At 34.2% G+C, this 15,190-nt stretch overlaps 3 protein-coding genes across 3 annotated transcripts in view; 1 reads left to right on the forward strand and 2 right to left on the reverse strand.

Annotated features, from left to right (window-relative positions):
• Window positions 1–4,649: 4,649 nt before the first annotated feature.
• Window positions 4,650–8,693, reverse strand: LOC137398096 (uncharacterized). The gene has a single exon (XM_068084204.1). It carries the CDS (start codon window positions 8,691–8,693, stop codon window positions 4,650–4,652), a length of 4,044 nt encoding a protein of 1,347 aa, XP_067940305.1.
• A 181-nt stretch (window positions 8,694–8,874) lies between these two features.
• Window positions 8,875–10,335, reverse strand: LOC137398097 (uncharacterized). The gene has a single exon (XM_068084205.1). It carries the CDS (start codon window positions 10,333–10,335, stop codon window positions 8,875–8,877), a length of 1,461 nt encoding a protein of 486 aa, XP_067940306.1.
• A 1,178-nt stretch (window positions 10,336–11,513) lies between these two features.
• Window positions 11,514–15,190, forward strand: part of LOC137398098 (uncharacterized) — a 52,211-nt gene continuing 48,534 nt past the window's right edge. Inside the window, exon 1 of the mRNA XM_068084206.1 lies at window positions 11,514–11,520. Within this exon, the coding sequence (XP_067940307.1) occupies window positions 11,514–11,520 (7 nt within the window). The remainder of the gene's footprint in view (window positions 11,521–15,190) is intronic.

Raw genomic sequence — 15,190 nt, forward strand, 5'->3', positions numbered from 1 at the left:
TATTAGTATACTATAGATGAGACATTATAGTACTACTAGTATACTATAGATGAGACATAAAAGTGCTATTAGTATACTATAGATGAAACATAAAAAGTACTACTAGTATACTATAGATGAGACATAAAAGTACTACTAGCATACTATAGATGAGACATAAAAGTGCTATTAGTATACTATAGATGAAACATAAAAACACTACTAGTATACTATAGATGAGACATAAAAGTACTACTAGGATACTATAGATGAGACATAAAAGTACTATTAGTATACTATAGATGAGACATAAAAGTACTACTAGTATACTATAGATGAGACATTAAAGTACTACTAGTATACTATAGATGATACATAAAAGTGCTGTTAGTATACTATAGATGATACATAAAAGTTTTACTAGTATACTATAGAGGAGACATAAAAGTGCTACTAGTATACTATAGATGATACATAAAAGGACTACTAGTATACTATAGATGAGACATAAATGTGATATTAGTATACTATAGATGATACATAAAAGTACTACTAGTATACTATAGATGAGACATAAAAGTACTATTAGTATACTATAGATAAGACATTAAAGTACTACTAGTATACTATAGATGAGATATAAAAGTGCTACTAGTATACTATAGATGAAACATAAAAGTACTACTAGTATACTATAGATGAGACATAAAAGTACTACTAGTATACTATAGATGAGACATTAAAGTACTACTAGTATACTATAGATGAGACATAAAAGTGCTATTAGTATACTATGAATGAAACATAAAAAGTTCTACTAGTATACTATAGATGAGACATAAAAGTACTACTAGTATACTATAGATGAGACATAAAAGTACTACTAGTATACTATAGATGAGACATAATAGTTCTACAAGTATACTATAGATGAGACATAAAAGTACTACTAGTATACTATAGATGAGACATAAAATTACTACTAGTATACTATAGATGAGACATAAAAGTACTACTAGTATACTATAGATGAGACATAAAAGTACTACTAGTATACTATAGATGAGACATAAAAGTTCTACTAGTATGCTATAGATTAGACATTAAAGTACTACTAGTATACTATAGATGAGACATAAAAGTACTACTAGTATACTATAGATGAGACATAAAAGTACTATTAGTATACTATAGATGATACATTAAAGTACTACTAGTATACTATAGATGAGACATAAAAGTATTACTAGTATACTATAGATGAGACATAAAAGTTCTATTAGTATACTATAGATGAGACCTTAAAGTACTACTAGTATACTATAGATGAGACATAAAAGTACTATTAGTATACTATAGATGAGACATAAAAGTACTACTAGTATACTTTAGATGAGACATTAAAGTACTACTAGTATACTATAGATGATACATAAAAGTGCTGTTAGTATACTATAGATGATACATAAAAGTTTTACTAGTATACTATAGAGGAGACATAAAAGTGCTACTAGTATACTATAGATGATACATAAAAGTACTACTAGTATACTATAGATGAGACATAAAAGTGATATTAGTATACTATAGATGAGACATAAAATTACTACTGGTATACTATAGATGAGACATAAAAGTACTACTAGTATAATATAGATGAGACATAAAATTACTACTGGTATACTATAGATGAGACATAAAAGTACTACTAGTATACTATAGATGAGACATAAAAGTACTACTAGTATACTATAGATGAGACATAAAAGTACTACTAGTATACCATAGATGAGATATATAAGTACTACTAGTATACTATAGATGAGACATAAAAGTACTACTAGTATACTATAGACGATACACAAAAGTACTACTAGTATACCATAGAAAAGACATAAAAGTACTACTGGTATACTATAGATGAGACATGAAAGTTCTACTAGTATACTATTGATGATACATAAAAGTACTACTAGTATACAACATATGAGACATAAAAGTACTACTAGTATACTATAGATGAGACATAAAAGTGCTATTAGTATACTATAGATGATACATAAAAGTACTACTGGTATACTATAGATGAGACATAAAAGTGCTACTAGTATACTATAGATGAGACATAAAAGTACTACTAGTATACTAAGTATGAGTCATAAAAGTACTACTAATATAATATAGATGAGACATAAAAGTACTACTAGTATACTATAGATGAGACATAAAAGTGCTACTTTTATACTATAGATGAGACATAAAAGTTCTACTAGTATGCTATAGATTAGACATTAAAGTACTACTAGTATACTATAGATGAGACATAAAAGTACTACTAATATACTATAGATGAGACATAAAAGTACTACTAGTATACTATAGATGAGACATAAAAGTGCTATTAGTATACTATAGATGATACATAAAAGTACTACTAGTATACTATAGATGAGACATAAACGTTCTACTAGTATACTATAGATTAGACATTAAAGTACTACTAGTATACTATAGATGAGACATAAAAGTACTACTAGTATACTATATATGAGACATTAAAGTTCTACTAGTATGCTATAGATTAGACATTGAAGTACTACTAGTATACTATAGATGAGACATAAAAGTACTACTAGTATACTATAGATGAGACATAAAAGTACTACTAGTATACTATAGATGAGACATAAAAGTGCTACTAATATACTATAGATGAGACATAAAAGTTCTACTAGTATGCTATAGATTATACATACAACTACTACTAGTATACTATAGATGAGACAAAAAAGTACTACTAGTATACTATAGATGAGACGTAAAAGAACTACTAGTATACTATAGATGAGACATAAAAGTGCTATTAGCATACTATAGATGATACATAAAAGTACTACTAGTATACTATAGATGAGACATAAAAGTACTACTAGTATACTATAGATGAGATATAAAAGTACTACTAGTACACTATAGATGAGACATTAAAGTACTACTAGTATACTATAGATGAGACATAAAAGTACTACTAGTATACTATAGATGAGACATAAAAGTACTATTAGTATACTATAGATGAGACATAAAAGTACTACTAGTATACTATAGATGAGACATTAAAGTACTACTAGTATACTATAGATGATACATAAAAGTGCTGTTAGTATACTATAGATGATACATAAAAGTTTTACTAGTATACTATAGAGGAGACATAAAAGTGCTATTAGTATACTATAGATGATACATAAAAGTACTACTAGTACACTATAGATGAGACATAAAAGTGATATTAGTATACTATAGATGATACATAAAAGTACTACTAGTATACTATAGATGAGACATAAAAGTACTATTAGTATACTATAGATGAGACATTAAAGTACTACTAGTATACTATAGAAGAGATATAAAAGTGCTACTAGTATACTATAGATGAAACATAAAAGTACTACTAGTATACTATAGATGAGACATAAAAGTAATACCAGTATACTATAGATGAGACATAAAAGTACTACTAGTATACTATAGATAAGACATGAAAGTGCTACTGATATACTATAGATGAGACATAAAAGTACTACTAGTTTACTATAGATGAGACATAAAAGTACTACTAGTATACTATAGATGAAACATAAAAGTACTACTAGTATACTATAGATGAGACATAAAAGTACTACTAGTATACTATAGATGAGATATAAAAGTACTACTAGTACACTATAGATGAGACATTAAAGTACTACTAGTATACTATAGATGAGACATAAAAGTGCTATTAGTATACTATAGATGAGACATAAAAGTACTACTAGTATACTATAGATGAGATATAAAAGTACTACTAGTATACTATAGATGATACATAAAAGTACCACTAGTATACTATAGATGAGATATAAAAGTACTACTAGTGTAGAGTTTTGCTAGATACTAGCGTGATAAGTTTGGAGTTATAGCTCACTGGTCTATTTTAGATATGTAGATCGTGAAACCTATACAATGGATAAAAGCATTCTAATTAGTGGAATATTACTACACAAAGTAAAAAGCATAAAATGTATAAAGCATTATGTAGAAACATATAACATGCAAGAAAACTGACAAATAGTACAGAATAGCAAGAAAAATGACATATTATGTATAACATCTATTTCACTAACCTTGTGCCTCCGTAATCACATTACTAGCATACTAGCGTCACATTCTTTAGTCTATTCGCTATTTGTGAAAAATTGCTGTAAATATGTCAGGTAAGTCTTATCTGCTTAGACTCTAAAACTAAACTAAAAACAAGACAAAGAAAAAGAGCGGCAACAAACAAAATTTGGTGACCCAAAAGCAGCGCTATCATTGGTCATCATCATTAGACCACCCAAGGCAACCGGTGCAGAGGACAGGCTGGCTGTCCATGAATCACCACTGAGGGTGACCAGAGTGCGCAAAAACTAATGACCAAAGCAGTTATAGGAATGTGAGGCAATGCTTACTAGGCTCTTCACACTCCCATCTAAATTTATCAAATTTACTAAAATAATATGGTCCCAATGCTCTTTAAAGTTTTGATTTATTGAATATATGATTGCTAAAATACTCTACATATAATAATCATGCTATTTGATTAAGCTACACTAAATCTACTATAACGTCCAAAGCCACATTTACGCTTTGGCGATCACGACTATCTTCTGAATAGGTCGTTTTAGCATTGTCGCAGGTGCCAGTGGTCTGCCCATTCTGTCCAAGTGCCTGTTGGCAAGCCGCAGGATCACATTGCGTACAAGACCGTCCTCACCTTTTATGGCGTCTTCAATAACTCCCCATCTCCAGGTGTTCCTAGGCTGATTGTCTTCTTTTAGAAGCACAACATCTCCCACCTTGACACTTTCTTTACTACTTAACCACTTTTGTCTCAGGGTTAGATGCCGCATATAGTCGGCTTTCCAGGCGACCCAAAACTCCTGAGCAAATTGCTGAGCTATTTTCCATTGTGTCCGCCTATAGAGCTCGTCATTCTGAAACTTTCCTGGTGGTGGAGCTGCAAGCTGGGTGCTTTTCATGGTCAACAAATGGTTGGGAGTGATTATATCTTCATCAGCGCTGCTGATGTTGGTTGTTGTGAGAGGTCTATGGTTTAATATACTTGCCGCTTCATAAAAAGCAGTTCTCAGGGTTTGAGTTCCAAGCCTTCCCTTATACTTAGCAGCCATGCCATTTAACACAGCTCGTACAGACCTGATCATTCGCTCCCATACACCTCCTTGGTGACTCGCATCTGGACTGTTCATTCGAAATTCTATTTTATTTGCGATGAGGTAGTTTCTTACATCTTCATCTGTAGTCACATCGATTTGCCTTTGAAACTCATTCTGTGCACCCATGAAGTTAGTGCCTTGATCACTAAATAGCGTCAAAACAGGTCCTCTGATGGCCACAAAACATCTCAATGCGTTGATAAATGCATCCGTGGTCAATTCTTCTAACAGTTCGATATGAATGGCTCGGGAGTATAAGCACGTGAACAACAGTCTCCACCGTTTGAGCTCTGATCTCCTGTCCTTCACCATAAAATGACCAAATACATCCATGCCTACATGAGTAAATGGTGGGGTTTGCTCTATTCGTTCCGGAGGTAACTGGCCCATCTGTTGCTGTTCAGGTTGCTTTCTGAGTCTGGAACATATAACACAAGAGCTGATGAGATTTTTGACTACATTGGAAGCGTTGAGTATCCAGAAGCCTCCAGATCTGATTGCTGCCAAGGTACTTCGTCTACCAAGATGATGTATTTTTTCATGAAAGTGTTGTACCAACAATTTGGCTATGTGCGTGTCTTTTGGAATAATTGCTGGGCGCCTTTCGACTTCTTCTAATGTAGTAGCCCTATCAAGTCTTCCACCAACACGAAGTATTCCAGATCCATCTAACAGTGGGTTGAGTTTGAAGATGGAACTTTTCTTTCCCACTCTTTTTTGGCATTTTATTTGAGAAATTTCATCAGCATAATGTTCAGTTTGAAGAACCTTGATTACTCTTGTTTCGGCTTTAGATAAGTCTGCAAGAGTTACTTTTTTGTCTTTATTATCAGCTCTTTTAGGTAGCATGCTAAGCGCCGCAATGCTTCGAGTCAGATCCTTCCACTGGCTAAACTTTTCAAATCTAGAAGACATCTGGATTTTGGGTATAGTTGATGTGGCCATAGCTTTGACGGTCTTAAGTTCTGGATCATTCTCTATATGATCACCTTTGATCTTGTGTTTGTCTATGTAGCTTTCAAGGTTGGCTTGTCTCAGAAATAAAGGTCCACCAAACCATGTTGACTGCAACAGTTGGTCTATATTCGCACCCCTAGAGGCAATATCTGCAGGATTATCCGTAGTGGCCACATAATTCCACTGTTCTTGAGAGCTCGCATCTTTGATTTCTTGAACTCTATTGGCGACGTACATGCGGAATTGTTTGGTATCATTGGCAATGTAACCCAGAACTATCTTGGAGTCTGTCCAATAGTGTTCACTGTCTACATGGACTCTCAGCTCCTTTTTTACCATAGTGCCCAGGCGTGTGGCCATAACTGCTGCTTGGAGTTCAAGTCTAGGAACTGTGATTGGTTTCAATGGGCTGACTCTTGACTTTCCAATTAGCAATGCGCAGCTCGTGGTTCCATTTGGATTTATTAATCTTAAGTATGTGCAAGCTGCATATCCTTTAAGGCTTGCATCACTGAAGTGATGAAGTTCATATCGTGGGCTTACCATACATGGTGGCTTGATACATCTCGGTACTTTTACAGTTTCTAACTTTTGCAGTTCGAATACCCAAGCATTCCAATCATCAAGCAAGTCACAACTGATTGGTTGGTCCCATGGTTCTTTTGACGATGTGCATGCTTGTAATAGCTGTTTGCCCTTCAAAATAAAAGGAGCAAGGAGTCCAAGAGGGTCGTAGACTTGGGCTACGGTTGACAACAAACCACGCTTAGTTGTTGGCTTTTCTTTAATGTTGTTGACGAACTGGAAACGATCGGTGTCAATACACCACTCTAGGCCTAAAGTTCGTTCATTTGGTAGGTGGTCTTGCAGCAAATCAAGCTTTTGAATTGTCTCACACCTTTCGGTCTCCGGAACTGTGGCAAGGACGTGTCGATCATTGCTAGCAAACTTGTGAAGCCTGATGTTGCCTTTTGAACATATCTTCCTTGCGCTGTCAATCAATTGAATAGCTTCACGTTGGTTGGCAATACTTGTCACCCCATCATCCACATAAAAATCATGGATGAGAAAATTTGCTGCTTTGTCAGATATGCTGCGATGGTCATTGGCGAGCTTTCTTAGACCAAACGTGGCTACTCCAGGTGATGAGGTAGCACCGAAAAGATGAACAGTCATTCGGTATTCCTTGCAAGTAGACAAGTCTTCGTTTACCCACAAAAACCTTAAGTAGTCTCTGTGTTCTGGCTGGACATAGAAGTTATGAAACATCTGCTGAATGTCACAGCAGATAGCAATCTTTTCTAGCCGAAATCGACATAGTATACCCACTAAACTATTAATGTGGTCGGGGCCTTGAAGGAGCGCATCATTCAGAGCGATGCCGTTATACTTGGCGCTCGCATCGAAGACTACTCGTAGCTTCTTTTTCTTTGGGTGCCGTATTCCGAAGTGAGGTATATACCAGCACTTATCTGTCGGGGATGTGTTTGTCACTTCTTCTGCATGTCCTGCTGTGATTAAGGCTTGCATAAACTTGAAATACTCTTCTTTGTAAGACTCGTCTGCTTTGAGCTTTCTTATTAGCTGATCTAAGCGTTTTTGTGCTTGTACTTTGTTATTTGGGAGAGTTGGCATGTATTTGAACGGGAGTGGCAGAACATAATTTCCATCAGGGGTCTGAGTAGTTCCATTTTCCAATATTTTCACAAACTGTAGATCATTCTGTGATACCTTACCAGATTCAGTGTCTTTGAATTCTTGGTCAAGTATGTTCAGAATCTCTTTGTCCTTAGTATCTGTCTTGTGTATAGATCTGGTTCCATTCTGAGGTTTGCCTCCACACAGAGTCCATCCAAACATTGTTCGCATAGCAAACATTTTTCCTGCTGTTCCAGGTACTGAGTCAAGCGGAGTCAGGGCTTGTGGACAATCAGTACCAATCAAGAGACCTACTGGTATGTCAAGTAACGGAGGTAGCTTTTCGGCGATATCCTGCAGATGGCCCGTTGCATCTGCCTTTGCTGCAGTTGGTATCTGTTCTCTGTTGCATGTGATAGCATCTTGCTCATAAGCATTTATGGATGTAACTTCATTGGTTGAGAATCCTCTCAGTTTGATATTAACATATTTACTTGTTGTTTGCATAGAGCATCCATTGAGCGTGCTCATAGTGATTTGCTCTGGTCTACCTCTTGGTTCAATAAATTCAGCTGTTTCTTTTGATATGAAACATGCGTCTGACTGTGTATCAAGGAGAGCGTACACAAGTTTTTCTTTGCCATTTTTTGCGCTGACGTAAACAGGGATTGCCATGCAAGCCACGCCATCATTGGTGGTTCTAACCGTATTGCACCTCACTTCCTTGCGGGCTTCAGCTTGACTTGCCTCTGCACTTATTTTAGTATCCATTTTGGTGCTGTTGTCACGTGGTTTAGCAATCCTTTCTTCAGGATGGTCCTTCCTAGTCCATCCTATATTCTCAAATGTATGCATTGCTGTTGGGTGAGACTTACTACACCTTTTACACGTGGCCTTGTTTGGGCAGTCCTTTGATCGATGACCATCAGCTCGCAGGCAGCTGAAGCACAAACGATTATCGAACACAAATTTGGTTTTATCTGCATAGGGCAGAGCTTCTAACTTAAAGCACTGTGTAGTAGCATGAGAATCTTTTTTACAGAACTTTGATTTCTATGGTGCTCGCCTTGAAAGTTCTGGTTCGAACTTGCTGTTTAACAGTTTTGCTTTGGGGGTTTGATGCTTGCAGCGATATTGGTAGTAGCATGACGTCGGCTTCGTCTTGTATAAAGCTTGTAAACTCACTAAAGCTTGGATAGGAGTCTTCCTTGACTGCTTTGGCTACTACTCTGGCCCATCGGTTTTTAAGCCAGTCTGGCAACTTATCACTCAGCTTTTCATTTTCTTGACAATCATTTAGTATAGCGAGCCCTGGTGTTGATTGCATTCCACTCCTAATGTGTGATAGAAAATCTCCAAATTCTCGGAGTGCTTTCCCATCTTTGGGATGTATTCTCGGCCAAGCAGCAAGCTTGTTGCGAAAAGTGCGAACAATACTTTGCTTGTTGCCATATCTCTCTTTAAGCATAGCTCTTGCATCTAGATATGCTTCGTTAGTATTGGTCACAAAGTGTCCATTGATGCACTTCTTGGCTTCTCCTCCAACGAACCTTTTTAGGTGTCTGAGACGTTCCTTCCCATTGATGTTTTCAGCCTCTAAATAAGCATCTAGATCTACTTGCCAGTCAGTAAAATCTAGCAAATCTCCTGTAAAAAGAGAAGGTTCTACTGATGTTCTTTTTGCAGTGGCTTTATTCATTGTTGAAACAAGACTTTCTGCAAGCTGACGCACTGCATCTAATCCATCTGAGGCGGGCGTTGCAGAGCGCTCTACTTTGTCTGTACTGGCAAGTGGGGGTAATGGCCGAGGTGTGTCATTCTCAGTAATAACAATTACGTCTTGTGGTGTGACAGGAGTTGCTTCTTTCGGTGTGGGATTTCTTCGACTTTGCCTTTGTCTTTTGAGTTCTTCATAGATTTGCATCTCTTTTGCAAACTGCTCCTTCGCTTTCTGCAGTACAGATTCAGCTTCTTTGAGCTCTCTTTCTTCTTCTTCATCCTGAATCTGTAGGGCTGCCACTCTTTCTGTCATAGACTCCTTGATAGTCTCAAACTCATTCGATAGATCGCTAAACATACTTTCTACACTCTTATCTGGTTTATTAGCACATAAAACACACATTTCCTTGTACGCTGTACAGATATGATCAAAACCCTGTTGGAAGGTAGAACTACATTCCTCTAACTGGTGTAAATCAAAAGATTCAATATCTGATATCAACTTAGTATACTCGACCAACTGAGTACTTATGGACTTGACTAAAAATGTTTTCAACTCTAAAGTTCTACTTTCTTTACCTATGAGAGAAAGGTTACGAGATCTCTCTGACCTAGGTTCAAAAGGACTGTTTTCAGGATTACCAACATCGTTAGTACTATTCGCTTGCACAGTAACTAAATGAGTGTGTGCAGAACCTAGATCATCATCTAACTTATCCGACAGCGAGCCATCAGGAGATGGCGCCCGCGAACTACCACCCTCAGTATCACTCGACATTACTGCCCCCGCACGCAGTCCTTATAGCGGATGATGGTGTACAAAGCAGCCCAAGGGTCACCAACTGATGTCTGTTTTACAAAAAATGATAAAAAATCTTCAAGGTAAACCAAATGTTTCAAGAGATAAAAAGTATCAAATGAAAAATGAAAGGTGTAGTGTGTAAATGGTTACGTATGTTTCAAGCAATTACTTCTAATGAACCAGTTGAATACATAAGGCCAGCCTCAAGCTGAAGCTATTTGGATGTCAGATTGTTCATCAATATTGTGGTACAAACATTTAACAATCTACTAAAAAAAATGTTGCGGCTGATAGGCACATGTAAATGCACTTAGCTGAATTGGACCTATGTAGTTGCAGTGCTCGGTATACTGTAGAGCCTCGAAACTGTCCGAACTGTAAAACTGTGTAACTGTGAATTGTAGAACTTTGTAACTTTGCCAGGTGGGGACTGTAGAACTGTGGACTGTAGAACTGTGGACTGTAGAACTGTGGACTGTAGAACTGTGGACTGTAGAACTGTGTAACTGTAGAACTGTGGACTGTAGAACTGTGGACTGTAGAACTGTGGACTGTATAACTGTGGACTGTAGAACTGTGGACTGTAGAACTGTGGACTGTAGAACTGTGGACTGTAGAACTGTGGACTGTAGAACTGTGGACTGTAGAACTGTGGACTGTAGAACTGTGGACTGTAGAACTGTGGACTGTAGAACTGTGGACTGTAAACTGTAGAACTGTGTAACTGTAGAACTGTAAACTGTATTATTGCTCAACTGTAGAGCCTCGGTACCGTTTGCAGATAAATTCTTTTTTTTCTCCAAACACCGGATAAGGTTTCACTGTAGAGTTTTGCTAGATACTAGCGTGATAAGTTTGGAGTTATAGCTCACTGGTCTATTTTAGATATGTAGATCGTGAAACCTATACAATGGATAAAAGCATTCTAATTAGTGGAATATTACTACACAAAGTAAAAAGCATAAAATGTATAAAGCATTATGTAGAAACATATAACATGCAAGAAAACTGACAAATAGTACAGAATAGCAAGAAAAATGACATATTATGTATAACATCTATTTCACTAACCTTGTGCCTCCGTAATCACATTACTAGCATACTAGCGTCACATTCTTTAGTCTATTCGCTATTTGTGAAAAATAGCTGTAAATATGTCAGGTAAGTCTTATCTGCTTAGACTCTAAAACTAAACTAAAAACAAGACAAAGAAAAAGAGCGGCAACAAACAAAATTTGGTGACCCAAAAGCAGCGCTATCATTGGTCATCATCATTAGACCACCCAAGGCAACCGGTGCAGAGGACAGGCTGGCTGTCCATGAATCACCACTGAGGGTGACCAGAGTGCGCAAAAACTAATGACCAAAGCAGTTATAGGAATGTGAGGCAATGCTTACTAGGCTCTTCACAACTAGTGTACTATAGATGAGACATAAAAGTACTACTAGTATACTATAGATGAGACATACAACTACTACTAGTATACTATAGATGAAACATACAAGTACTACTAGTATACTATAGATGAGACATAAAAGTGTTATTAGTATACTATAGATGAGACATAAAAGTAATACTAGTATACTATAGATGAGATATAAAAGTACTACTAGTATACTATAGATGAGACATAAAAGTACCACTAGTATACTATAGATGAGATATAAAAGTACTACTAGTATACTATAGATGAGACATAAAAGTATTACTAGTATACTATAGATGAGAAATACGAGTACTACAAGTATACTATAGATGAGACATAAAAGTACTACTAGTATACTATAGATGAGACATTAAAGTACTACTAGTATACTATAGATGAGACATAAAAGTGCTATTAGTATACTATAGATGAGACATAAAAGTACTACTAGTATACTATAGATGAGACATAAAAGTGCTACTAGTATACTATAGATGAGACATAAAAGTACCACTAGTATACTATGGATGAGATATAAAAGTACTACTAGTGTACTATAGATGAGACATAAAAGTACTACTAGTATACTATAGATGAGACATACAAGTACTACTAGTATACTATAGATGAAACATACAAGTACTACTAGTATACTATAGATGATACATAAAAGTACTACTAGTATACTATAGATGAGACATAAAAGTGCTACTAGTATACTATAGATGAGACATAAAAGTACTACTAGTTTACTATAGATGAGACATAAAAGTACTACTAGTATACTATAGATGAAACATAAAAGTACTACTAGTATACTATAGATGAGATATAAAAGTACTACTAGTATACTATAGATGAGACAATAAAGTACTACTAGTATACTATAGATGAGACATAAAAGTGCTATTAGTGTACTATAGATGAGACATAAAAGTACTACTAGTATACTATAGATAAGACATAAAAGTGCTACTAGTATACTATAGATGAAACATAAAAGTACTACTAGTTTACTATAGATGAGACATAAAAGTACTACTAGTATACTATAGATGAAACATAAAAGTACTACTAGTATACTATAGATGAGACATAAAAGTACTACTAGTATACTATAGATGAGATATAAAAGTACTACTAGTATACTATAGATGAGACATAAAAGTACTATTAGTATACCATAGATGAGACATTAAAGTACTACTAGTATACTATAGATGAGACATAAAAGTGTTATTAGTATACTATAGATGGAACATAAAAGTACTACTAGTATACTGTAGATGAGACATAAAAGTACTACTAGTATACTATAGATGAGACATAAAAGTGCTATTAGTATACTATAGATGAAACATAAAAGCACTACTAGTATACTATAGATGAGACATTAAAGTACTACTAGTATACTATAGATGAGACACAAAAGTACTACTAGTATACTATAGATGAGACATAAAAGTACTACTAGTATACTATAGATGTTACATAAAAGTACTACTAGTATACTATAGATGAGACATAAAAGTGCTATTAGTATACTATAGGTGAAACATAAAAGCACTACTAGTATACTATAGATGATAAATTAAAGTACTATTAGTATACTATAGATGATACATAAAAGTACTACCAGTATACTATAGATGAGACATAAAAGTGCTATTAGTATACTATAGATGATACATAAAAGTACTACTAGTATACTATAGATGAGACATAAAAGTACTATTAGTATACTATAGATGAGACATTAAAGTACTACTAGTATACTATAGATGAGACATAAAAGTGCTATTAGTATACTATAGATGAAAAATAAAAAGTACTACTAGTATACTATAGATGAGATATAAAAGTACTACTAGTGTACTATAGATGAGACATAAAAGTACTACTAGTATACTATAGATGAGACATAAAAGTACTATTAGTATACTATAGATGAGACATAAAAGTACTACTAGTATACTATAGATGAGACATTAAAGTACTACTAGTATACTATAGATGATACATAAAAGTGCTGTTAGTATACTATAGATGATACATAAAAGTTTTACTAGTATACTATAGAGGAGACATAAAAGTGCTACTAGTATACTATAGATAAGACATTAAAGTACTACTAGTATACTATAGATGAGATATAAAAGTGCTACTAGTATACTATAGATGAAACATAAAAGTACTACTAGTATACTATAGATGAGACATAAATGTGATATTAGTATACTATAGAAGATACATAAAAGTACTACTAGTATACTATAGATGAGACATAAAAGTACTATTAGTATACTATAGATAAGACATTAAAGTACTACTAGTATACTATAGATGAGATATAAAAGTGCTACTAGTATACTATAGATGAAACATAAAAGTACTACTAGTATACTATAGATGAGACATAAAAGTACTACTAGTATACTATAGATGAGACATTAAAGTACTACTAGTATACTATAGATGAGACATAAAAGTGCTATTAGTATACTATGAATGAAACATAAAAAGTTCTACTAGTATACTATAGATGAGACATAAAAGTACTACTAGTATACTATAGATGAGACATAAAAGTACTACTAGTATACTATAGATGAGACATAATAGTTCTACAAGTATACTATAGATGAGACATAAAAGTACTACTAGTATACTATAGATGAGACATAAAATTACTACTAGTATACTATAGATGAGACATAAAAGTACTACTAGTATACTATAGATGAGACATAAAAGTACTACTAGTATACTATAGATGAGACATAAAAGTTCTACTAGTATGCTATAGATAAGACATTAAAGTACTACTAGTATACTATAGATGAGACATAAAAGTACTACTAGTATACTATAGATGAGACATAAAAGTACTATTAGTATACTATAGATGATACATTAAAGTACTACTAGTATACTATAGATGAGACATAAAAGTATTACTAGTATACTATAGATGAGACATAAAAGTTCTATTAGTATACTATAGATGAGACATAAAAGTACTACTAGTATACTATAGATGAGATATAAAAGTACTACTAGTGTACTATAGATGAGACATAAAAGTACTACTAGTATACTATAGATGAGACATACAAGTACTACTAGTATACTATAGATGAAACATACAAGTACTACTAGTATACTATAGATGAGACATAAAAGTGCTATTAGTATACTATAAATGAGACATAAAAGTACTACTAGTATACTATAGATGAGATATAAAGGTACTACTAGTATACTATAGATGAGACATAAAAGTACCACTAGTATACTATAGATGAGATATAAAAGTACTACTAGTATACTATAGATGAGACATAAAAGTATTACTAGTATACTATAGATGAGACATACAAGTACTACTAGTATACTATAGATGA

This window comes from Watersipora subatra, chromosome 6 (assembly GCF_963576615.1).
Source record: "Watersipora subatra chromosome 6, tzWatSuba1.1, whole genome shotgun sequence".
NCBI classification, from domain to species: Eukaryota; Metazoa; Bryozoa; class Gymnolaemata; order Cheilostomatida; family Watersiporidae; genus Watersipora; species Watersipora subatra.